At 53.6% G+C, this 21726-nt stretch overlaps 9 protein-coding genes across 9 annotated transcripts; 6 read left to right on the forward strand and 3 right to left on the reverse strand.

Moving 5' to 3' along the window:
* Positions 1-1138: 1138 nt before the first annotated feature.
* On the forward strand, positions 1139-6358 carry CLAFUR5_10795 (Polyphosphoinositide phosphatase; the record flags this gene model as incomplete). The annotated part of the gene is made up of 2 exons (XM_047909943.1): positions 1139-2807; positions 3222-6358. The coding sequence occupies 2 exons, from the start codon at positions 1139-1141 to the stop codon at positions 6356-6358; spliced, it is 4806 nt and encodes a 1601-aa protein (XP_047765200.1).
* A 326-nt stretch (positions 6359-6684) lies between these two features.
* CLAFUR5_10796 (uncharacterized protein) lies at positions 6685-7968 on the forward strand (the record flags this gene model as incomplete). The annotated part of the gene is made up of 2 exons (XM_047909944.1): positions 6685-7471; positions 7523-7968. 2 exons carry the CDS (start codon positions 6685-6687, stop codon positions 7966-7968), a joined length of 1233 nt encoding a protein of 410 aa, XP_047765199.1.
* A 1145-nt stretch (positions 7969-9113) lies between these two features.
* On the reverse strand, positions 9114-10483 carry CLAFUR5_10797 (Oxidoreductase; the record flags this gene model as incomplete). Its single annotated transcript, XM_047909945.1, has 2 exons — positions 9114-10234; positions 10291-10483. The coding sequence occupies 2 exons, from the start codon at positions 10481-10483 to the stop codon at positions 9114-9116; spliced, it is 1314 nt and encodes a 437-aa protein (XP_047765198.1).
* Positions 10484-10975: 492 nt separating this feature from the next.
* CLAFUR5_10798 (Xylooligosaccharide oxidase) lies at positions 10976-12529 on the reverse strand (the record flags this gene model as incomplete). The annotated part of the gene is made up of 1 exon (XM_047909946.1): positions 10976-12529. The coding sequence occupies one exon, from the start codon at positions 12527-12529 to the stop codon at positions 10976-10978; it is 1554 nt and encodes a 517-aa protein (XP_047765203.1).
* A 1461-nt stretch (positions 12530-13990) lies between these two features.
* On the forward strand, positions 13991-15488 carry CLAFUR5_10799 (Notoamide biosynthesis cluster protein; the record flags this gene model as incomplete). Its single annotated transcript, XM_047909947.1, has 2 exons — positions 13991-14826; positions 14897-15488. 2 exons carry the CDS (start codon positions 13991-13993, stop codon positions 15486-15488), a joined length of 1428 nt encoding a protein of 475 aa, XP_047765202.1.
* Positions 15489-16731: 1243 nt separating this feature from the next.
* On the reverse strand, positions 16732-17901 carry CLAFUR5_10800 (uncharacterized protein; the record flags this gene model as incomplete). The annotated part of the gene is made up of 2 exons (XM_047909948.1): positions 16732-16932; positions 16984-17901. The coding sequence occupies 2 exons, from the start codon at positions 17899-17901 to the stop codon at positions 16732-16734; spliced, it is 1119 nt and encodes a 372-aa protein (XP_047765402.1).
* An 820-nt stretch (positions 17902-18721) lies between these two features.
* On the forward strand, positions 18722-19520 carry CLAFUR5_10801 (Vesicle-associated membrane protein; the record flags this gene model as incomplete). The annotated part of the gene is made up of 2 exons (XM_047909949.1): positions 18722-19445; positions 19498-19520. The coding sequence occupies 2 exons, from the start codon at positions 18722-18724 to the stop codon at positions 19518-19520; spliced, it is 747 nt and encodes a 248-aa protein (XP_047765401.1).
* A 434-nt stretch (positions 19521-19954) lies between these two features.
* Positions 19955-20594, forward strand: CLAFUR5_10802 (uncharacterized protein; the record flags this gene model as incomplete). Its single annotated transcript, XM_047909950.1, has 2 exons — positions 19955-20364; positions 20435-20594. The coding sequence occupies 2 exons, from the start codon at positions 19955-19957 to the stop codon at positions 20592-20594; spliced, it is 570 nt and encodes a 189-aa protein (XP_047765332.1).
* A 364-nt stretch (positions 20595-20958) lies between these two features.
* CLAFUR5_10803 (uncharacterized protein) lies at positions 20959-21622 on the forward strand (the record flags this gene model as incomplete). The annotated part of the gene is made up of 2 exons (XM_047909951.1): positions 20959-21156; positions 21203-21622. The coding sequence occupies 2 exons, from the start codon at positions 20959-20961 to the stop codon at positions 21620-21622; spliced, it is 618 nt and encodes a 205-aa protein (XP_047765400.1).
* Positions 21623-21726: the final 104 nt, after the last annotated feature.

Below are 21726 nucleotides of genomic sequence, written 5' to 3' on the forward strand. Positions count from 1 at the left end.
ATATGGTAGACGCTGATGATCGTCGCGTGAGATACCGTATGTGAGTGTTTCAGTGTATGCCGGGTTTCCTAGGGATGGGAGTCGGGACGCTCGGTGGTCGCGTCGTTGTGGCTTGTTGTCGCGAAAGTCCTCGGCGGCTGCTGTGGAACCTGCACGTCTGCCCTACGCAGAGTGGAATAGCAACGTCGAGGGCAGGTGGATATGCAACGACCTTGGCCGTTTCCCTTGGGCCTAGACCTCGTCTGGACCAGGTCGATCAGAAACGCTTTGTCTGCTCGGCCGGAAGTGTCTGTGCGAGGGACAAAGACGTCGACTTCGCACGCTGCACGGTAGAGAGCAAGTATAAGAGCAAACACAATGAACCACCGCCCTACTTCGCTCTGCTGCTGTCAATGCGAGACAGAGTGCTGTCAAGCAGCAGCACCGATCGAGTGTGGAGTGTCGCGGATCCCTGTTCGTAGGAATGCTCGGGTCAAGGCTGACGTCCTGGCAGTTGGGAAACGTGAGGGGCGCTGATAGCGTGGCACATGGAGCTAGCACATGGAGTAAAAGGTCGAGAATAGATGCAGTATGCTATGCAAGTGATACGGCAGCAGGTGGTGGGAGAGAAAACGGAGGTGCAGCGAAGAGTCGCCTGCACTAACTTCCTGTCTCCTCGGTAGAACGACAATGCGAGTGTGGCTTCGCGGCGTGCCAGATGCATGGAGACACGGCGCCGAAGATGGACTGTCCTGCTTGAAGCTGCATATGAAAAGGCCGCTTCCTCACGTCTCATACGCTGAGGCAGGGCGCCGCCGTCGTCAGCAAACAAGCGCATCTTCCGTTCGGATACATGTATGCACATGCCGAAGTCGTGATTTGATTTCGTCGTGGCAGCAGCGAGATGCGCACTCCACCTTGTGAGAGTTATCTTACTTAAGAACCCCGCACGTGCCCCGTGGGTGTGCTCGTTCTCTCATCCCACATCTCACTCTCCACGTCTTGAATCATACCGTTGGATCTCGCATCTTGGTCGCGAAGCTATTGACTACCCACAGCCGTATGTGAGAACCAACGCTATCTCCGACGATGCACTGAGGATATCGACTTCCGGCCCGCAGAGGCTATCGCTATCAACCATCGACTCCGCCCCAATGCCATGTCTGCATCCCAGTACGCGCCCATCGACGGCAAGGACGACAAACCGATCGACGAGTCGTCCACCTCCACCAGGCTGACACCAGACTCAGACTCGGATGATGACGTTGCACTGAACGAGCTCGAAGCCGAAGATGGCTATGAGCTCAGAACAATAGATCCCAGCCACCATGGTGATGGCTACGAGCAGGCAAGAGCTGGCGCTGCCGAGGACGATGATCAGGATAGCGAAGACGATCAGGTGCCGTTGGCTGGTGGTCATCGTAGACGGCGTCGGTCGAGCGCACAGTCATTCGAGCTGTATACACCCGACGAAGAGCGCGCGGTGAAGAGCAAACTCGACACCAGGCTGGTCCTCTTCGTTGCACTGCTATACATGATGGCATTCCTCGATCGATCGAACATTGGCAACGCGAAAGTCGCTGGCCTGTCACACGACCTTCACCTTTCCGACGATCAATTCAGCTGGATCCTCGAAGCATTTTACACTTCTTACGTCCTGTTTGAGTGGATGACCATATGCTACAAGATCTTCCCACCCCACATCTATGTCAGCGTATGCGTCTTCGCATGGGGCGTACTCGCATCGCTGCAAGCCCTGGCTACAAGCTTCCCATTCATGCTGGTCCTTCGAATCATGCTAGGGATCGGCGAGGCAGCCTTCGTTGGCATGCCTTTCTATCTATCGTTCTTCTTCCGGCGGGAGGAGCTAGCATTCCGTATCGGGATCTTCATTGCTGCCGCACCTCTGGCAACGACTTTCGCTAGCACTCTCGCTTACGGCATAGTAAGCCTGGGCGACATTGCTGGCATCGCAAGCTGGCGACTGCTCTTCCTTCTCGAGGCGTTTCCAGCGACTATAGTTGCAGTATGGACCTGGTACTGGCTGCCCGACTCACCCGCTACTGCACGTTGGCTCACCCTTCGTGAGCGGAGGATCGCTACTCTACGTATGCGCAAAGAGTCGACCATCAATGCCAAAGCAGGCAAGTCAAGCTCCTCGCAGACGAACAAGCCACGTCACAAGCAGAAGTTCAAGTGGAACGAGGTCGAGACTGTGCTCACAGATCCAAAGTCATACCTCACGGCCGGCATGTTCTTCTGCTGCAATGTGGCTTTCAGCAGTATGCCTGTGTTTCTACCGACCATACTCAACTCCATGGGCTATACGAAACATGCCGCGCAAGGGCTCTCGGCAATACCATTCTTTTGCGCTTTCTTCGGTGTCTTGATTACCGCATTCGTCTCGGACAGGGTCAAGTCAAGGAGCATACCCATGATCTTGCATGCCTTGCTGGCGATGAGCGGCTATGTGATCTTGGCCATTGCAGGCTACTTTGAGTTTGGGCATACTCTACGATACCTAGCCGTCTTGCCGATCTGCGTTGGGTTCTTCTCAGCCGTCACGATCGTAATCACCTGGACAGTCAACAACCAGCCCTCCGACGAAGCCAAAGGTACAGGTATGGCAGTCTTGAACATGATCGGACAATGCGGCCCATTTCTCGGGACAAGGTTGTATCCAGATAGTGATGGGCCCTACTTCGTGAAAGGCATGACCATCTGTGCTGTCGCGATGGCGATGGTGGCGGTCCTGGCATTTGTGCTACGAGTCGTGCTCATCAGAGAGAACAGGAATTGGGGATGGAAGGGCGCACAGCATGCGCCTGGTAGTCACTTCGTGTACATGACTTAGATACAATAGATGATGTCGCGTCAAGCAATTGTTCTTGAACTTAGTCTCTCGCGTACAGTATACTTGCTGTACCAAACATTGGTTAGTTTTCTTGGCGGTAGCTACTTCCAACTCTGCTGCTGTGTTTGTCCATCACCTTGCCATCAAACCTTCAAATCTCCCCACGATTCTACACCGTCACCGGTACACAGTGTACACCACTGCAGATACCCAACACGTGCCGTAGCAAGCACCACCAAGCGGGGCTGAAGCTGAAGCCGGCCGGTCATGCGTGTCACCTCGTTCCAGCAATCTGGTACGCCCGCTCACTGCTTTACCGGCGAACAACGCATGCATGACATGACATGCACACGGTAGCCTGTGTACATGTAGCCTACCATGGATCTAGGCGACGTTGATGCAGGTCCCGCGGGCAGCGGTGATTACGACGATGGCGGGCGGGCGTATTCGCCACGGCTGGAGAGAGCTGCGTCAGGGCCACGGCCACGGCAGGAGAGAGCTGCGTCGGGGCCACGGCTGGAGAGGGCTCTGTCACGGGTACCGCAGGATCGTGCTCAATCGCGGCCACGGCAGGGTCGCGCACCTTCGCGAACGCCTTCTGGCTTCCGCAGCCCTTCTGTCCGGAGGAAGAACAAGCCCGAGGAGACCACTACTGCTGAAAGTGTGAAGACAAATGGGCAGAGGACTCCAGAGGACGATAGCGCTTCGTATGCTGACCCGCCATTGTATCCTCGAATTGGCGCTACTGCGGAGGAACTTGCGGGCGAGGTCTGTGTGGGCGACGACATGCACATGAAGGAAGATGAAGAGAGCAAGCCGGTCCAGGACCAGGAGTCGAGGCCACACAGGATGTACAAGTTCACTTTGTATGAGACGAATACTCGGTACTGGATCACTGGTGCCGACATTACAGACAAATACTATCGTCTTTTGAGGATCGACCGCAACTCGCCACCGGGACAGATCATGCTGTTCGAAGATGAAACAGTTTACGATCGGAAGCAGATGAATGATGTGCTCAACACCATCGACCAGGGCAATAAAACTACCAATGGTCTGCGATTGAAGTACAGCTTCTGGGGTCTGCTTGGCTTCATCAGATTCACAGAAGCATATTACATGCTCATCATCACGAAGAGAAGACAAGTTGCCATGGTTGGTGGTCATTATCTGTACCAGATTGAAGGTACCGAGTTGGTACCGTTGACGACAGGAGCTAGTAGCTCTTTCCTTCGAGACCGTAACCCGGAAGAGGCACGATTTTTGAGCATATTGAACAACCTCGATCTGACCAAGTCGTTCTACTTCAGCTACTCGTATGACATCACACATGCGTTGCAGACCAATATCATCAGGCAGAGGGAAGCACTCAATGAAGGTCGTGCTTTGGCTTTACATGACTACAATGGCATGTTTGTGTGGAACCACCACCTGCTTAAGCCAGCAGTCGCAGCACTGAAACACCCTTACGACTGGTGTCTGCCAATCATTCATGGATTTCTGGATCAAGCGGCACTCGACATCTTTGGGCGTACTGTGTACGTAACTATCATTGGCCGACGATCCCGCCATTTCGCAGGCGCCCGTTTTCTGAAGCGAGGAGTCAACGACCTAGGTTATGTAGCCAACGATGTTGAGACTGAGCAGATCGTGGCGGAAAAGCTTACCACGTCCTTCCATGCACCGGGACCAAGACTATACTCAAACCCTACGTACACTTCCTACCTGCATAACAGAGGCAGCATACCGCTTTACTGGACACAGGACAACAGTGGGGTGACGCCGAAGCCGGGCATTGAAGTCAACCTGGCCGATCCATTCTATCAGCCCGCTGCACTGCACTTTGATCACCTGTTCGAAAGATACGGTTGTCCGCTCTATGTGTTGAACCTCATCAAAGCTCGTGAGAAGGTACCTCGTGAGTCTAAGCTGTTGCACGAATTCAAGAGCTGTATCGAGTACCTGAATCAGTCATTGCCAGAAGATGGCAGGATCATGTACAAGGCGTACGATATGGCAAGAGCAGCAAAGACGAGGAACAGCAACGTGATAGGTGGGCTGGAAGTCATCGCCAAGGAGATTCTTGAGAAGACTGGCTTCTTCCACAACGGCGGCGATAGCTGCCAGGAGCCACAGATACAGAACGGAATTGCAAGAACGAATTGTATCGACTGTCTTGATCGTACGAATGCGGCACAGTTCGTGATCGGCAAGCATGCCTTCGCACTTCAGCTCAAAGTGCTGGGTGTCATCGACAAGGAAGAGCTCGAATATGATACAGATGCTGTCAACTTGTTCACTTCGATGTTCCACGACCACGGCGATAATATCGCCATGCAGTATGGAGGCTCGCATCTTGTCAACACGATGGCTACCTATCGGAAGCTAAGCCACTGGCAAAGCTCTTCCCGAGACATGGTCGAGAGCTTCAAGCGATACTACCACAATTCATTCCTCGACAGCCAGCGGCAAGAGGCGTACAACTTGTTCCTTGGTAACTACATCTGGGCCCAAGGTCAGCCGATGCTGTGGGATCTGGCCACGGACTACCATCTGCACCACAGTGACCCGAAGGCCTGGCTGGAGCGAACGCGCAGAAACTATATATACTGGTACACCCCAGAGCATCTTCGGCCACGAGTCATGCCAGCTCGATTGGCGTGTCCCATCAACGATTTGTCTGTCGAAGGCGTCAGCGCGTTCGATGACTACTGGCGAGAATGCTACAGACCAGCCGCGCTATCCTCTCTGCAGAAAGTCTACTCATACCGCATGACTTCGACTCAAAACTACCTACCGGAACGACCATACGGCGACAACAAATGGGACTTCAGCCCATTCGTGCGACGAGCTGATCCACACCGCCATCACGATTCGCCTGAGAAACAGAAGCCACCACGCAAAGGTGTGAAGATCGTGGATCCACATGAGCAGCCTCCTGAGGAACCACCACCGTCAGCTGATTGTGGTCCTCGACCGTTGACGGCTGGTGAAGAGAAGCCTAGCATCTTGCGTGAGACCGTGTATGAGAAGATTCTCCCACCACTGAAACCAGAAGAAGCGATCACGTCTTCAGGCACTAAGGCCTTCCAACCCGCCGACAAAGAGCAGATGCACAATTGGACTCTCAACCAGTTCCACACGCAGTCCCTCAACCCCCACGTCTCGGAGAAGGAGATCGATGAATACAACTTCTACATCCGACACCCTCAGAACCTGCCACTCGTCACATCGACAGACCTCCCCTCCGATGCCAACATAGACTACCTCGAATACGTCAACAAAGCCGGCGGCAGCACATTCGACGACTTTGATGACGAAGAAGCAAGCATGTTCGGCGGCGGCGTAGGGGCTGCTGATCTGGAGGATTATGCAGACTTTGTTAAGGAGAAGGTGGATCCGCTGACTGTTATGGTGGATGATTTGCCGAAGAAGAGGTATAAGGCGTATCGGCAGTGGTTGAGAGGGAAGAGTTTGTTTAAGCAGGCGAAGATGGATCCGGAGTTTGTGAAGGAGGGTGCTTAGTGATCCAGCAGATGCAGTTGGTTCGTCACCATCTATCTCACTTTCGACGCTCTTCTGGCTAGAGTCAGGCAAACGGAGGACAGCAACGGCGTCCAGGCACTCTGAAAGATGGCCGGGTGCCATGTCATAGCATCCGCCATAGTCGGGACTCCCTGGTCGACCTCTGTGCCCGCTTGACCATGACGCGGTGTGGATCCTCAGTTGCGCGCATACTTGTGCGACTTCGACTAATTTTAGTGGTGGCGCAGCCAGTGCAGCTGAGAAGCTGTTGCGTCGAACTCGTGTTGCTCGACTGCCGGTATGACTCCCAACCACGATACCGAAGCATGGAGTCGAGGCCTAACAACACGGTCGTGCATACATCTCTCGATGATGCGGAAAAGCAGACTCGCTTGCTTCGGCTCGAGCCTGGAACCGGATCCGACGTGATCGAGCTATCAGTCGAGCGATATCAGCTCACGGAGGCTCCAGAATACTTTGCGATTTCGTACACATGGGGCAAGGAGAGTATCCCAGCGCACGTCTCGGTCAATGGTTCGAGATGGCCCGTACGATGGAATTGCTGGTATGCGCTATCACAGGTGCGATATCACTATCCGGGCTGTAGGCTATGGATCGGGTCTATATGCATCAACCAATCTGACCTTGCGGAGAAAAGTCACCAAGTCGCTATGAGGTTTGAGATCTATGGAACTGCTGCAAAGGTCCTCGCGTGCGTTGGTCCACATGCGAACGGGAGTGAAATGCTAGCTTCTACGACTATGGACCCGGACTCCACGTGTTCTGTAATCCCCTACTCCGATACTCATGGCGAGGCCTGGCGTTCATTTGCTCGGCGACGCTATTGGAGAAGACTGTGGATCGTGCAAGAGATTGTAGCAGCAGCTCGTCGCAACGAGGAGAACGTGCAGGTTCTCTGTGGACATATGCTATTGCCTTGGCGCCTTGTCGTGGCGGGCGCATCACGAGCAGTAACCCTTGACGAAGAGCAAGATTACCCCGATCCCAAGAAGCAGACTATACGTCAAATAACCCTTGTCTGCGCGAATCCCATAGAGCTCGCCGATGCTGTCAAGCGTTTCGACGGCTTCGAGTGCAGCAATATTCTTGATCGTGTGTATGCACTGATCAGGCTTGGAAACTTATCCATTAGCAATCTAGCAGTTCGTCCGGATTACAACAAGTCTCCTTGGGATCTCGCACTGGAGATGTGCTCCTGGCTGCCACTTTCTTCGCTTCCTCCATTGATCCATACCCTGGGACTCGAGGACTCTTATAATGAGATGCAGGCCGTGTTGAACGCAAGGTCCGAGCGCAACACGACGGAGGCAGAGAGTCCGCATCCAGAACCGCATCTGCGCCTTGCTCGTCCTCTGTGGAATTCTAGCGAAAAGCCGCGGTTCTTTGGCAGTGTTCACGTCGATTCGTCAGGCTGCCTGGTCATTCCAAACCTTGCAGCACGTAACGCGAGAATCCAGCCTCTGTATCCCGATCACTTGAAGAGTATTATCGGTTTGGAAGACGTCCCCATCACAGCCGCCCGAGAAAGGGTCCCACCACAGCCCCTGTTTTCCGGCCGCTACCCTCGCGTGGCTATGCGCAGACACTAGACCTGGCGATCTGATCTTCGACAACCCGGTATTTCCAAGCGGGTCTTATGAAATGCCATCAACTATGGTCCTGAGATGCAAAGATCCGACGACGTCGATGTATCAATTAATCGGCTATGGCATAGTCATTGACCCGGACATCCGCTTGGATATTCGCGGATATGACTATTTCCATCTCAGGAACGGATCGGTCGGGCTATGTGTACCGACCTGCGATATCTTATTTTTCGCGGGCATGATGTCTGCTTTCCGCGACAAGGTAGGTCACCGTGGCGGGTATATCCATAACCGTCGACTTTGGGCCATGCAGGCGCACAGCGTTTGGTGGCCTCCTGCAAAAGGTAGCTTTGCGAGACTTGAACTTCCTCACCGAGCAGTGGAATTACCTGTCCCTGTTGTAAGACTCTCTCGCTCTTGTCCCGTACCTGAATGCTGGCCATGAAACCGATGGCTCTGAAATAGTGGAGGGTGCTGGTGGTCATAGGCCACCGTTGCCACCAGATGCGACACTGGCGGAGCATGGCCTGTCAAATTCTTCATTCATGAGTGCGTAATAGGGCCGAAAGAAAAGAATGTCACTCGCCCACTGCATATGCTGTGTGGTAGAGGATCAGGAAACACTGTCAGTCGTGGTGAATACCAGATGCGATGCCTCCAGGCAAGCTCTGGGCACCATGAGAAGTCACGCTCCACGGGTCTGACTCAGGAGCTGCACAGCACTAACGATGGCGAGTTTCCACGGACTCTGGGAATCGTGGCTGATAGCATGGCGGAACGCCTGCGTGTGAGCCAGAACAACACCGACTCCATGCTGGAGCCACTGTCCAATGAGATCCATATACTAGCCAGCTGGCCTTACAGTAGATAGCCCATCTGGCGTCCTTGGCACTGCTTTCGACCGTCTTTTTCGTTATCATCATGACATCTGCTGCCGGGAAGAGCCAGGTGGCATGAAATAGTCTTGCTCCTTTGTTCCAAGGCCGCAAGGATGCGAAGAGCAGGGCTTGGAGGCGACTAGTTCGCTCGAGATTGAGCGTCGTGCAAAGGATACGCGAGCTTATCTGCAAGAACGAAGACGAACGACCGAGCTTGCTTAGAGAGTAGTTATAAAAGCAGCTATCTGCGACTTCCAGTGCCCTAGACATCTACGCCGCTATCGCATTCGACCCTCGCATCTCTCTATACGGCGCAGACTGCGGCAAAACACTGTACTTCCCTACTGCCTCGCTAGCCGGTGGCTCCGACAGCTTCATATGGTTCCAACACCCACTGAAACCCAGATCATCAGAGAAGAACAACCTCATCAGCTCCTCACTACATGCCACACCGCCGTCTGGTGAATACGTCGCAGCCTTCTTCCCGATTGCCAATGCGATCATGGGCACCACTTCCGGCCATATCGTGAAGTTCGGCTCAATAGCATGCAGTTCGTGCATCATCTGCTGATGCATCCCTTCGGCTGCGAGATAACCCATGTGGATTGCTGCGCCGCAGCGCTTTATGCCGGACCATGCTGCTATGTCGCCGACGGCGTAATGGCGAGGAGAGTCACCGAAGCGGAGGAGGTTGTTGATTATGACGAGACCTTCGTCGTTTAATGTTGATGGTGGGAGATAGGATGTTGTAGGGATCTGGGTGGAGACGGCGTTGATGACATGTGCTGCGTCGATGTGGGAGCCGTCTGGGAAGGTGAGTCGTTGCATTGTCTTGCCGTTCTCTGCTGGGATTGTTTCCGTGGCGATGACGCGGCCACGGCCAAGGATGACTTCGACGTCGATGTCCGTGAGAGCCGAGAGGGCGACTTCGCGGAATGCATCTGGGAGAGGCTCGGCGGAGAGGAGTTTGTCTCGCGATTGGATTAGGGTCACTTTCGTCGATGGCTCAGCGACTTTCAGCTCTGCTGCCATCTCGATGCCAACAGCACCTCCACCGATGACTACGATGCCAGTATCGGCGGCTTTGATCGAGTCGACATGATCCGCGGTCTCCAGGAGGTACTGATCTCTCGACAGCTTCTGGGGCACAACCGGGTAGTTCCTCTGCAGCCCGGTTGCGGCGAGGAAGAAGTCGTACGACTCTTCAAACACCTCTCCGGACTTTGCAATCTTGACATTCGCCACTTTTGTTTCGGGGTCAACTTTCATCAGGCTTCCTTGAGTCCACCGTACCCGCGAATCCTGCAGTGCAGGAATGTCTCCGAACTTCACCCACATCTTTGGGGCATGTTCATTCGAAGCGAAGGCCAGCGGGCAGCCGATCAGATGTACTATCATCACATCAGTATCACATGCCATACCACTTCCACAGATCGAAAACACTCACAGTATCCATCCCTCTCATCAACAACATGAATCTCAACCGGCACACCCCTCGACGCAACCTCGTGCGGCACCTTATCCGGCGCTCCTCTCGCCGGCCTTGCAGCACATAGATCCAGGAGATTGACGACAGCCGCAATACCGCCATATGAGCAGCCAGCGACCAGAACTTTGATAGGTGTAACGTAGCAAGACATGGTGGATTTTGGAATTTATGTATGGGATTTGCTGGAAGAGGAGACATCTGATAACTCGGGCTTTCGTTTTATCAGATCTGCCAAGCTGAGACAGATGTGGGACGATTTTGCTGGGGTGGGTGCGAAGATGTTACGTACAAGCCGATGTCGCTGCTCCTTCGCGTTGGACGCGTTGTGGTGTTTTGGTATCACATGATTCGGGTTCATGTTCGCGAATGGTTCGTTCCGCCAGCGTTCGACTTCAGCAGCATCACTTGGAGAATCGGAGCACAATGAAGGGCCGAGGACATACGAACTCAGGCAACGACTTCACGGGCACGGCCAGGATCAGAGATGAAGAGGGAGGGAAATGTTCTGACCATGGAGTTTGATTGCATTGCTTTCGCCTAGACGCATGGAGAACTCCTGTGTCCAACTTTCTGGATCCAACTGTACAGACGATCGAGGCCCTGGCATCCTTCATCCGGCGTCAGCCGCTTCGTCGGACGCACACTATGCGTGAGCCAAGCCCTGGGCATAGTCGAACACAGTGTTCGGGTCCTCGGCCTTCTTGATGGACTTCAGACGAGCCAAAGCCTGGCCATAGTACTGCTGTGCCCAATCCTGCAGACGAGGGTCAACGTAGTTGACGTACGCCTGCCAGGTGTCGTAAGGATTCGCAGCCTTGACTGCGCCAACCACGCCATCCACTGCTCGGTTCACTTCCTCCTGCTCCTGTGGCTTGTCGAAGCCTGGGTAGCCGTTGACATAGATCTGGCTGAGGAAGAGTGCTTTGCGATGACCGGCAACAGCGAATGCAGAGTCACCGTGAGGCTGCTCGGCGTTGGTACCGGAGCCGACGCCGTTCAGGTCGAAGGCGATTGATGTGCCAATGCCATGGAGGCCGACAGTCCTCTGGACAGCTTGAGTGATGGCTAAAGCACTCTCCTTGGAGTATCCAGGTGAGCCATCGTCCATCAGCGACTGCGCGTAGTACGGGACCTTGGTTGGTGGGGCGTTGAGGTCACCCATCAGGTCTGTCAGAGTCTTCACCCAGCTGTCAGATTCGGTGTTGTTGAACTCGCCAATCTTGATACCTCTACCCTCAAAGTTGTCCACAATTCTCTTCTTGATCTCCAGGAACTCCTCGAGTGGACCAAGATACTGTCCAAGGAATCGGCATGCACCCGGATCACTTCCTCCTTCGCCATACAGAAGAAGCTGGGCACCCAGCTTCGAGGAAAGACCATTGTCATCGGCAGGGTAAAGACTCAACTCTTGGAAGCCGACCAATGCCTCAGCGCACTCGTCGTTGGTCTGGAAGATAGCCTTGTAGTTGACGGACTTTGCTGGTGCTTTCTCCACATTGAAGGTGATGGATGTGACAACGCCGAAGTTGTTGGCTCCAGCGCCGCGCATCGCCCACCAGAGGTCCGCATCAGCGCCGGTGGAAGATGGGAGAACATCTCTGATCTCGCCCTTGGCGTCAACAATGGTTAGGAAGACAATGTGGTCCAAGAGCCATCCCCACTTGCGACTCGAGAAGCCCCAACCACCTCCAAGAGAATGGCCGACGACGCCGACGCTGGAGCAGGTGCCATGTGGAAGACCGAAGCCCTTCTCACCAATGCGCGCTGCGACTGGTCCGATCTTGGTACCTGCGCCGACAGTAACAGTGCTTCCGGCCTCGTCGATCTCAATGTCCTGGAGCTTGCTCGCGTCGATGACCACGAAGCCATCAGTGCCGCCGAGTGCGTAAGATGCGTAGCCATGTCCTCCGCCGAAACTCGACAACTTGGTGGCGCCCTGCTCTGCGACGACACACTTGACGATGGCGGCAGTCTCTTCGGTCGAGTTGGGTTGTAGGATCGCGGCTGGTTGGTAGTTGTAGTTGGTGTTCTGTGATTTGGCTGTGTCGTTGTAACCTGTCGATTGTGGGTAGAAGACTGTTGCTTGTGCGTTCTGCAGGCAGTCTTGTAGTGAGTCTGATGCTGCTGACTCTGCTGATAGTGTGTTAGATGCTAAGCTGAGCAGGATGCTTCCTCGAACGAGCGACTTGAATGCCATGTTGGCGGTTGTGTTTGGTGGATGTTTTGGAAGGTTGCGGAAGCCAGGAAAAGAATTTGTTGAAGTGCGTATTTGAGCACAGACGTCTCTTTCACATGCATTCACTACTGCGTTTGCTGTGGCTTAGAACTTCGGTTTGCCTCGATCGCGTGACGAAGTTAGGTCACGCATTACAGCAGATGCCTCGGATTCGAGCGATGGGCAGTCTATTCCGAGTAAGACAAGACTCGAATAGCCTGCGAGGAAATCTTCCGAGTCGCTCGACAATCGTTCTAACAGGAGTTCCCGGCTTATGATCTTGTATAGCGGCTGAGCTGTGGCTTGGCAGCGTGTCACGATGTCTTCTTTGGACAATGCTCGGAACAACGTGGCCTCCGGTATGCGCTCAGCCTTGCATATATGTAACGACGCTGCCATGCTTTGCAACTTGAAGTCGTCGTTGAGCGACTACTTCTTACTAGAAGTAGATATCACTTCTCAAATTTCAGGCAAGTTGGTCTACGAATGGCAAACCACGGATCGACGGCATACGAGCTGTCTTGGTCTGATACCTGGACCTTGCAAGGCTCAAAGTCAATTGCGGCTGCCCGCGGAGGTTGCTCCTAGGAGCGCGTGACGCGAAGAGGTCGTCGAGTTGACACAACGTGGAAGCCATGCAGCATCTGTAACAGCACGACCACACGTGGCGAAAGTGTGCAACTAACCAAATCGTTCCCCCGCACTGAAGGTCTGGACAAGGCACGACGCTCAAGGCTTTCGAGAAGCTCTGTGACCAACTTCGAGAGCTGTATGCCGATCTGCGCAGCTCCAGAGCATCACGCCTGGTATTCTCCCACTCAGCATGGTGCTGTCTGGTGCGACGCTGGAACAGCTCTTTATGAGCGATGTATGCTTACCGGTGGCGATTATGGTCCTGGCAGCTGTTGCGTTCTTCTTCTACCTCTTGATTTTTGAGCTCATCGCTCGTCGAGTCCGATTGGCCGTGGGACCAAGGCAGCTGGCATGAAGCCAATGGCAAGAGGCGAAGACCGCGGTATGGTCTGCTCTGGCAATTCTCGGTCGAGGTCGTGCTCCGTGGATGCTGCCGTGCAGGTGGAGGAGATTGGGAAGAGTCTACAACGGCAACAATGAGCACGGAAACGAGAAAAGGACATGGAGCCTTTTCAGAAGATCAGTCTGCAACAACGGGTGCCGCCGACCATGGTATGCACGATGGCGGATCCTACAAATCACAGCGTTGCATTGCCAAGGCACGATGTGGACCTACCAGGAACATGGCGACATCGCCCTTTGAGATTCGCAACTTCACCCGTGCAAAATCGAACTTAAGCGATTGATCTAATGCAACAGTACGGCTCAACACATGGCGTAAGAAGCCCACGAGACGGAGGGTTGCGACTTGATTTATCATGGCGTTACCTTGCGAGTTGATGCTGTTCGAACTCCTGGCAATCCTCCACCATGGCAGACTTAGTACCTGCAAAGGTCCCTACGATCACGACAACAGTGGCAGACCCAGTACTGCCCTTCGATGAACCGATCAAGCCTGTCAAGCGGACTTGCTATCGGACGACTCTCTTCAATGCCTTCGTCATCGGTGCAGTCGGCTTCATCGCTCCAGGTCTATGGAATGCCATGAACTCTCTCGGAGCTGGAGGAGCACAGTCGCCATACCTTGTCAACGCCGCGAACGCTCTTGTCTTCGGCCTGATGGGATTTCTATGCCTCTTCGGCGGTCCAATCGCCAATCGGATTGGGCTGAACAAGACTTTGCTGCTTGGGGCTGTCGGCTATCCTATCTACTCTGCTGGCCTTTACTGCAACAACCGCTATGGCAACGTCTGGTTGGTACTGGTCGGTGCAGTGACGTGTGGCTTGTCTGCTGGTCTCTTCTGGGCCAGCGAGGGTGCCGTTGCTTTGGGATATCCTGAGCCTGGCAAGCGTGGCAGATACATGAACATCTGGCTGTGGTTCCGCACTGGAGGGCCGATCCTTGGTGGTGCGATTGTGCTGGGTCTGAACAGTGATGTTGGAGCCAAGACGAAGGGAAAGGTTGGCTACCAGACGTATCTGGTGTTCATCGCGCTGCAGTGCTTGGCTGTGCCCATCGCACTATTGCTCAGCCCGCCGGAGAAGGTGCAGAGAGCTGATGGCAGCAGAGTCGTCGTGCGGGCTGAGAAGAGCTTCAAGGCGGAGTTCTATGCATTGTGGCAGGTGACGAAGAGGAAGGAGATCTTACTGCTGCTGCCGGTATTTCGGGCGGCGTACTCCAATCAGTACAGTGGCACCCTCCAAACGTGCGTCTCAGCAACAATCACGAGTCACCACCATGTGTTTTTCGAGCATGGCTAACACCCAATCGTGTAGATACTACTTTGGCGTCCGAGCGAGAGCTCTCATCGGCTTCGTCAGCAACTTCGGCACCCTCTTGTCCTCCCAGATCATCAGCACCCTACTGGACTACAAAGGATTTACCGTCAAGAAGCGCATCACAATCGGCTACTACTATGTTGTGGTCATCCACATCATTGCCTGGGTCTACGGCTGGGTCATCCAGGAAAAGTACACCCGTACCAAGCCTGTCTTCGACTGGGTCGACAAAGGTTTCGTCGAAGGCTTCTTCGTGCTGTTGCTTTGGCAGTTCGCTCAGCAAGCACTGCAGAACTGGCTTTACTACTTCTTGTCGACAAGTACCGATAACAGCTCGGAGTTGGCACGATTCTCGGGTGTGCTTAGAGGGCAGGAGAGTTTCGCTCAGGCAGTGTCCTTTGGTTTCAATACGAGTGGACAGGCGGGAGAGTGCCGTTGGCGGTCAACACTATTTTGCTGGTCAAGTAACACGAAGCACTCAACATGGTCAATGACTGATTCTTCTCGCAGCTATTGCTGTCGTGCCTACTTGGCTAGCGATGAGGAACCATGTACCAGTCGAGACAGAGAAGTACCCGGCAGCAGCTGAGGTGGGTGAGCATGAGATCAATCCGGACCGCCCGAACGATCGTTGATGGCCTGGGCTTTGAACACTTTATCGATGGCAAATATACTGTCCAACGTGATCATATGACAAGTCTTGACATTCTGTTGTTTCTCTTACAGACGAGTTCTTACCTCAAAACTCCCACCATCATCCAGCATTCGTATACCGTCCGCGCTCGACACCACAGCCGGCACCCAGACTACCTCCATACGCCCGCCCGGCACTGGCCGTATCGCATTGCACTCTAGTCGGTTGAACACAGAACGACCGGTACGCATGTCAAGCCCATTGACTAGTATGGCCAGTGCATACCCTGCGTCACTGTTGAACTTTCTCCATGCTTCGCTCGGATTTCGATATCGCAGTGGAGAGCCATCCAGGCGAAGAGAAGTCAGCATAGCAACGTGGCTGACATGCAACCTTTTCAACCAGGCAACTAGGCACCCGATGTCGTCAGCCACGAAAGTCATACGGCTGTAGTAGAGGCTGGCGGAGGCTGCTCGTATACTAGCATTCAGCCGCAGCAGCACTGGGGGAAGGTAGCGGTTGTTGATGTAGACCTCGCCTGCATTCATTGAGAGGAAGAACTCGTAGATCATGTCGTAAAGCTCTTGAGGGAGCTTCTCAAGCAGAGTCCTAGTGTTTGTCATGGTTCATTGACGGACGAAGGGATCGAAGGTGCAGCACAAAGTCAATATGGAGAACGAAAGGCTGTTTACTAGGGTTGTAGGATCGAAAGCTTCGCTAGATAGCACGATCTTCCTTCTTCACGACTATGCTCGCGGACGAGATCGAAACGTGTCCTGTTACCTGTGCCCCGTATGGCGGCTCTCACCACGATCATCACTACTGAGTCTCAACCGAAAGTTTGAAGTCCCCTATCGTGATAACTCGACATGATGCAGATTGCCGTCGCGCTTCAAGGCGCAGTAGTGATGAGGGGCTGTCCAACATAGGCCCGCGCCGTCTGCGGTTGATCCATGCATTGTTGTAGAGAGAGGCACGCTTCAGCGCCATCGCGTTGCGAGCAGTCGTCCTGCTGCGGCAGATACGTCTTCACCAAAGAGGAATGATATGTAACTAGTCATCTTTTGCTGATGGAAATTGGTGCATGTATGTCAGATGATGGAAAAGAAAGTAAGAATCAAGATACTGTATCGAGATGGAACGGAGCTTGTGCGGGTTTTATATCAGGGGATCATGCTTACGAGCTATGTCCATCTGGCTACTTGAACCCAATGTACTTGAGCAAACTTGCGAAGAGACTGTCGCCATCGGCGCGTGGGCTACTGTCAGTGGCTGTCGAAGTGGTGACGTTACCCTTGCTGCCTCCTTGGGCCGCTTTGTATCTCTCCTCTCGTTCGTAGGGTGTCTCATCAGCTGGCGTAGCAATCTGCTGCAATGCATTGACCCTGTCTGTGCCAAACTGAAGGAAAACGAGGTCACGCATTTACGTATGAGCTCGATCTGCCTCTACATAGGCGTAGTTGTTTGCATACCCGGGTGTCATGATAGTGGCATCCTCGATGAAATGGTGTAGCGTGTTGTTTTTCAAGCATGAGAGGAATCTCAATATTTCTTGCTCGTCTTCCTTTCGTTTGCAAGGGCCTGGATGCTCTCGAGGATGTAGAGCCATTATATGGGCTGCGAAAGGGACCTGGAAGTGTGAAGGCTCGATTCCGCTCGCAAGAGCCCAGGCATCCCTTATGCAGTCTTCCAAAGAGCTGCATCGTGGGCTGCCGGACCGAGTGATGAAAGTCCATATCCCGTCCTCTTCAAGTGGTAAGAGCGGCCACGCCTGATATGCTGGCCCATCAATGACGCCAAATATCGGAAGCTCACAGTCGTAGATGTCGACGAAACGGCATACTTCGTTCGCAGTCCTGGTGCTCATCACTACGTTGTGTGGTCCAAGCAACTTTGTGTCGAGAATAGCGATCCTTACCTCTTCTCGGCGGCCAGAAGAAGCGATTTGCAGCACGATTGATAACGCTTGTGACCAGGAGGAGAAGACTGTCTCCGTATCGCGTCCCGCAAAGTGGTCAGTGGCGATTTTGTCGAACTCGGTCTGCTGCATGTCGAACAGCAGGTGGTCATGTCTGCCGCCCGCGAAAGCACGAGGCGTGACGGCCTCCGCGGTGTTGAAAGTACCCGGTCCACCAGAGTCCTTGTTCCAGAATCGAAATAGAAAGCGTGGCGCTTTTTTGGCGGCAGCGAGGATGCGATCTTGGTATTGGCTTACCGTATCGATTTTGGGTTTCGCTGTACTCAAGTAGAAGCCAGCACCGAGATGGAATCGATCATGTCCGCCACAGTCCACATTGCGCTCTCTCAGCTTACTGATGTGGTCGCGAATATCTTCGGTTCCCACTTCGCTGGCGGTGCGCTTGGGCATTGCTGCTGACTTGCAAGATATGGGCCGAGGAGTGAGTCAAGAGAAAATCCGATGGAAAATGACAGTGTTGAGTCTTGGGTTTATGTTGTGGCTGTCGTTCTTCATGCTTTATGTGTACAGCTAGCTGACACCAAGCCGGACCATTCGAGACCTGGTGGATCAGTGCACGGTATGAAGTCTCAGACATCGAAGGTCACCTGTGTGTCTAGGTCAATATACTCTCGGTGTCTGCTTCATTTTTCACAGGAAAATAGCAAAGACCGTATCAGCTTATCTGAGACTTTGGGTGTATCCTACATGGTTAGTCAACCCAAGTCTGTCATCCAGAAGAGATCTCTTGAGATCGAGGTTCCATCGTATGTTGGCATCCGCGAGCAGGCAGTAATGGCTATGGAGGAAGGAGGCGGCCGCCAGATTGCCAGAGAACGATAGCTGGAGCCATTAACATAGCACGATCTAGGTCTCTCGGATTCCCGAACATTGATGAAGACAAAGCGCATGCGTCGCGCTGACGCTCTTCGTTCTCGCGAAGTGTGAGCTTCTATCGTCGTTGTTGCTGCTACCGAGGCAAGGGGGAGGCGTCGTGAGAGCAACACCCAAGATGTATGTGAGAGGACGAAGAGAAAGGGAAAGTGAGACCCAAGAAAGATCCGAGGTGATGTCACGCCACGTGAGCTGATCGCCAAGCACATGCATGGATCGGGCGGTGTTCGAGGCTTCCAGTTTCGAGATCGAACAACAACCACCACGCAACCACTTCAGCACCATAGCGATATCGAATCGGGACGAACAATACCCAACGAAGAGTTAATCAGCAATCATGGCCTCCGGCTCAATGCCAGCAACGCCACTCCTCTACAGCTGCATCGCCTACCACAACACCGTCCTCGCCGAGCACACGACCGCAGCAGCCTCGAAGACCTCGAACGTCGCCTCCGTCGTGCTCCCCAAGATCTCTCACGACTCACCCCAAAAGCTCACCTTCACCGACAAGACCAACGATACCTTCATCCACTACATCGCCGACGCCTCGCCCTCGAGCTCAAATCCCGACTCACTGTCTGCCGATGGCCTCACATATCTCGTAGTCGCACGCGCAGATCTTGGACGACGTGTACCATTCGGCTACCTCGTCGAGATCAAGAAGCGCTTCTTGAAGGAATTTGATCCTGAGCGAACGAACTTCTCCAGCCTTCCGAGCTATGGCGCAGCGGCGTTCAATGCGACGCTGAAGGAGATTATGGTGCATTATGGCACGACGAAGGCAGGGCAGGCTGATGCGTTCAAGAATGTGCAGAGCGAGATTGATAATGTCAGGGGCATCATGACGGAGAACATCGAGAGGGTACTTGAAAGAGGCGAGAGGATTGATCTTTTGGTTGATAAGACGGACAGACTGGGAGGCAGTGCTGCGGACTTCAGGGTGAGGAGTCGTGGGTTGAGGAGGAAGATGTGGTGGAAGAACGTTAGGTTGATGGTGCTGCTGGCGGTGGTCATTGTGTTTTTGGTGTATCTTTTTGTTGGGTTTGGATGTGGTCTGCCTGGTAAGTGATACATTCTCTCTCCCAGAGGGGATACTGACTGACAACGAAACAGCATGGGGCAGGTGCATCGGTTGATGCAGATGCTTTGAGCCGAGCGATGATATCACGATTTGACACAAGACGACGTTAGCATGAAAAAGGCGCGGAGTTGGGTTACTGAACAGCATTGCTTTCTAATGGTTCGGCATGTACTGATATTGTATACTGAAAGGTAACCCTCTACAGACTGGTACCACCTCTCATGGAAGCTTTCGAGTTTGGGTACCAGGAAGCTTCTCTGAAGCTCTCCCCAGCTTTCGTCATACTGCATGTGCCGAATTCCCTTCCAGCTCCAACTCGATGAGCTCTGATTACTGAACTACACTTCCTCTCTAGCACTACATGTACTTATACCTACAGGAACAGTGCCGAGGAATACCACGACCCAATTGCAACATCGACAGAGCGAGACCAAATCCCACAACCACCAACATCACCACAGCAAAACACCATCTCACACAGTCACCACCATGCCCCTCTACGAAATCCAACACATCTGCCCCCTAACCCCCTCCCAACAAGACGACCTCGCCCTCGCCATAACCCGCATCCACAGCACAAAGTTCACCACCCCAAAGATGTTCGTCAATGTAAAATTCACCGATGCCACCTCCCACATCACCTACGTCGGCGGCAAGCGTCGGCAGGGAAACCACATCATCGCAAACGTTCGTGCAGGACCGAGTCGCACGCAGAAAGATTGGGATAGCCTGTGCCACGAGATTATGAGCGAGTGGAATCGCATTGTGCCCATGCCGAAGGTCAAGAGGAGTGCGCCGGATGAGGATCATACGTTGAGGAGTTGTATTCTGCTTGGGGGGATTATTGGAGGGTATGAGGCGGGTTTCATGATTCCGCCGGCGGGTGGGGATGTGCAGTGGTGAGTGTTTCGGGCATTGCACACAAGTGTGCAAGGAATGTGAAGACTTGAGCTGACTACGTGCTTGCAGGATAAAGGATAACTGGGACGAGTTCAAGATGAAGGCGGAGAGTGATGAGGAGTTCAAGGAAATGGTGGAGGAGGTGGAGCAGAGGGGCATGATGAATGGGGCGGGGAAGAGTACGAAGGAGAAGTTGGAGGAGGCGCTGGGTTGGGGGGATAGTGCTTAGGTGAGGTCTGTGAGTGGGAAGTTCCGGACAAGTTTGAGTGAATTGACTGTGGTATGAAGCAGAGAGGGCCATTGGTCAGCAATTGGCGTTTCGCATTGTGCCAAGTGAGGTTCAGGCTCATCATGCTTTTGGCTTGCTTCTTCACCCGAGCTGCTTGGCAAGTGAGCTTTCCTCACTCCTCTGTGGTTATATAGTTCGCTCTCTTTTCTTTTCTCTTTGTACTCTCCTCGCTACGATACTTCCACAGAGAAGCGACAGTACACCACGCAACACTCCACAGACAACACCACATCACGCACAAGGTACCATCGCCGAAAAGATTTGATCAATGAAAAGCTAGACTGACCACGAACAGCGCCATCACATGTCTACACCCGCCGCTGCTCTACCAACCGCAGGCGCGACCAACGCCGCCGCACCTACTGCATCAGCCGCCGCCCAGGTCTTCAACACCCCAGAGCTTCTTGAGAACGTGCTTCTGCGGCTCGACATGCGCAGCATCCTCCGCGCTCAACAAGTCTCCACTCATATCAAGAAACACCATCGCTGGATTCAAGAAGCTGTAGGAGGCGCTATACTTCCGTCAAGTCCAAGGAGATGGTCGCCAGCTTGGTACCGACGGCTTCAACAGCTTGGCTATCAGCTTGGAGATGATCCCTGCTCAGCAGAGCCAGCTGTGCCACGACGGGTTTGCCCTACAATGCAAAATCGTCCTCCATCCTCAACATGGTGACTCCGACGACGAATACGCCATCAACCTCTCCATCAGACCCATGAATGAATTCCGGTGGTGCCACTATCGGCCGTCATGGTACTACATGTACCTTGTGCAACCGCCTGCCGAGCTCACATACGACTTCTATTTTGATTTTCTGAACGAACAAGGCGAACCCACCAAGGCTGAAAGCTACATCGGCAGCTTATCGCCCGTGTTCGATTTGGAGAGCAAGACCATAGGCCAGATCTGCGAGACTTTGGTCGCTGGCGTAGCTGAAGAGATGCTAGCGATACACATTGGGTGTAGATGACATTGAGGATGCACGACCTACATGGGTCTGATCACGGTCTGCAACAGGCTGGACGCACGTCGAGGCGCATGTCGCGGACACATTCAATGTTTGTAGAGCCTCCT

The sequence above is a fragment of the Fulvia fulva genome, chromosome 8, assembly GCF_020509005.1.
Source record: "Fulvia fulva chromosome 8, complete sequence".
Classification (NCBI taxonomy): Eukaryota; Fungi; Ascomycota; class Dothideomycetes; order Mycosphaerellales; family Mycosphaerellaceae; genus Fulvia; species Fulvia fulva.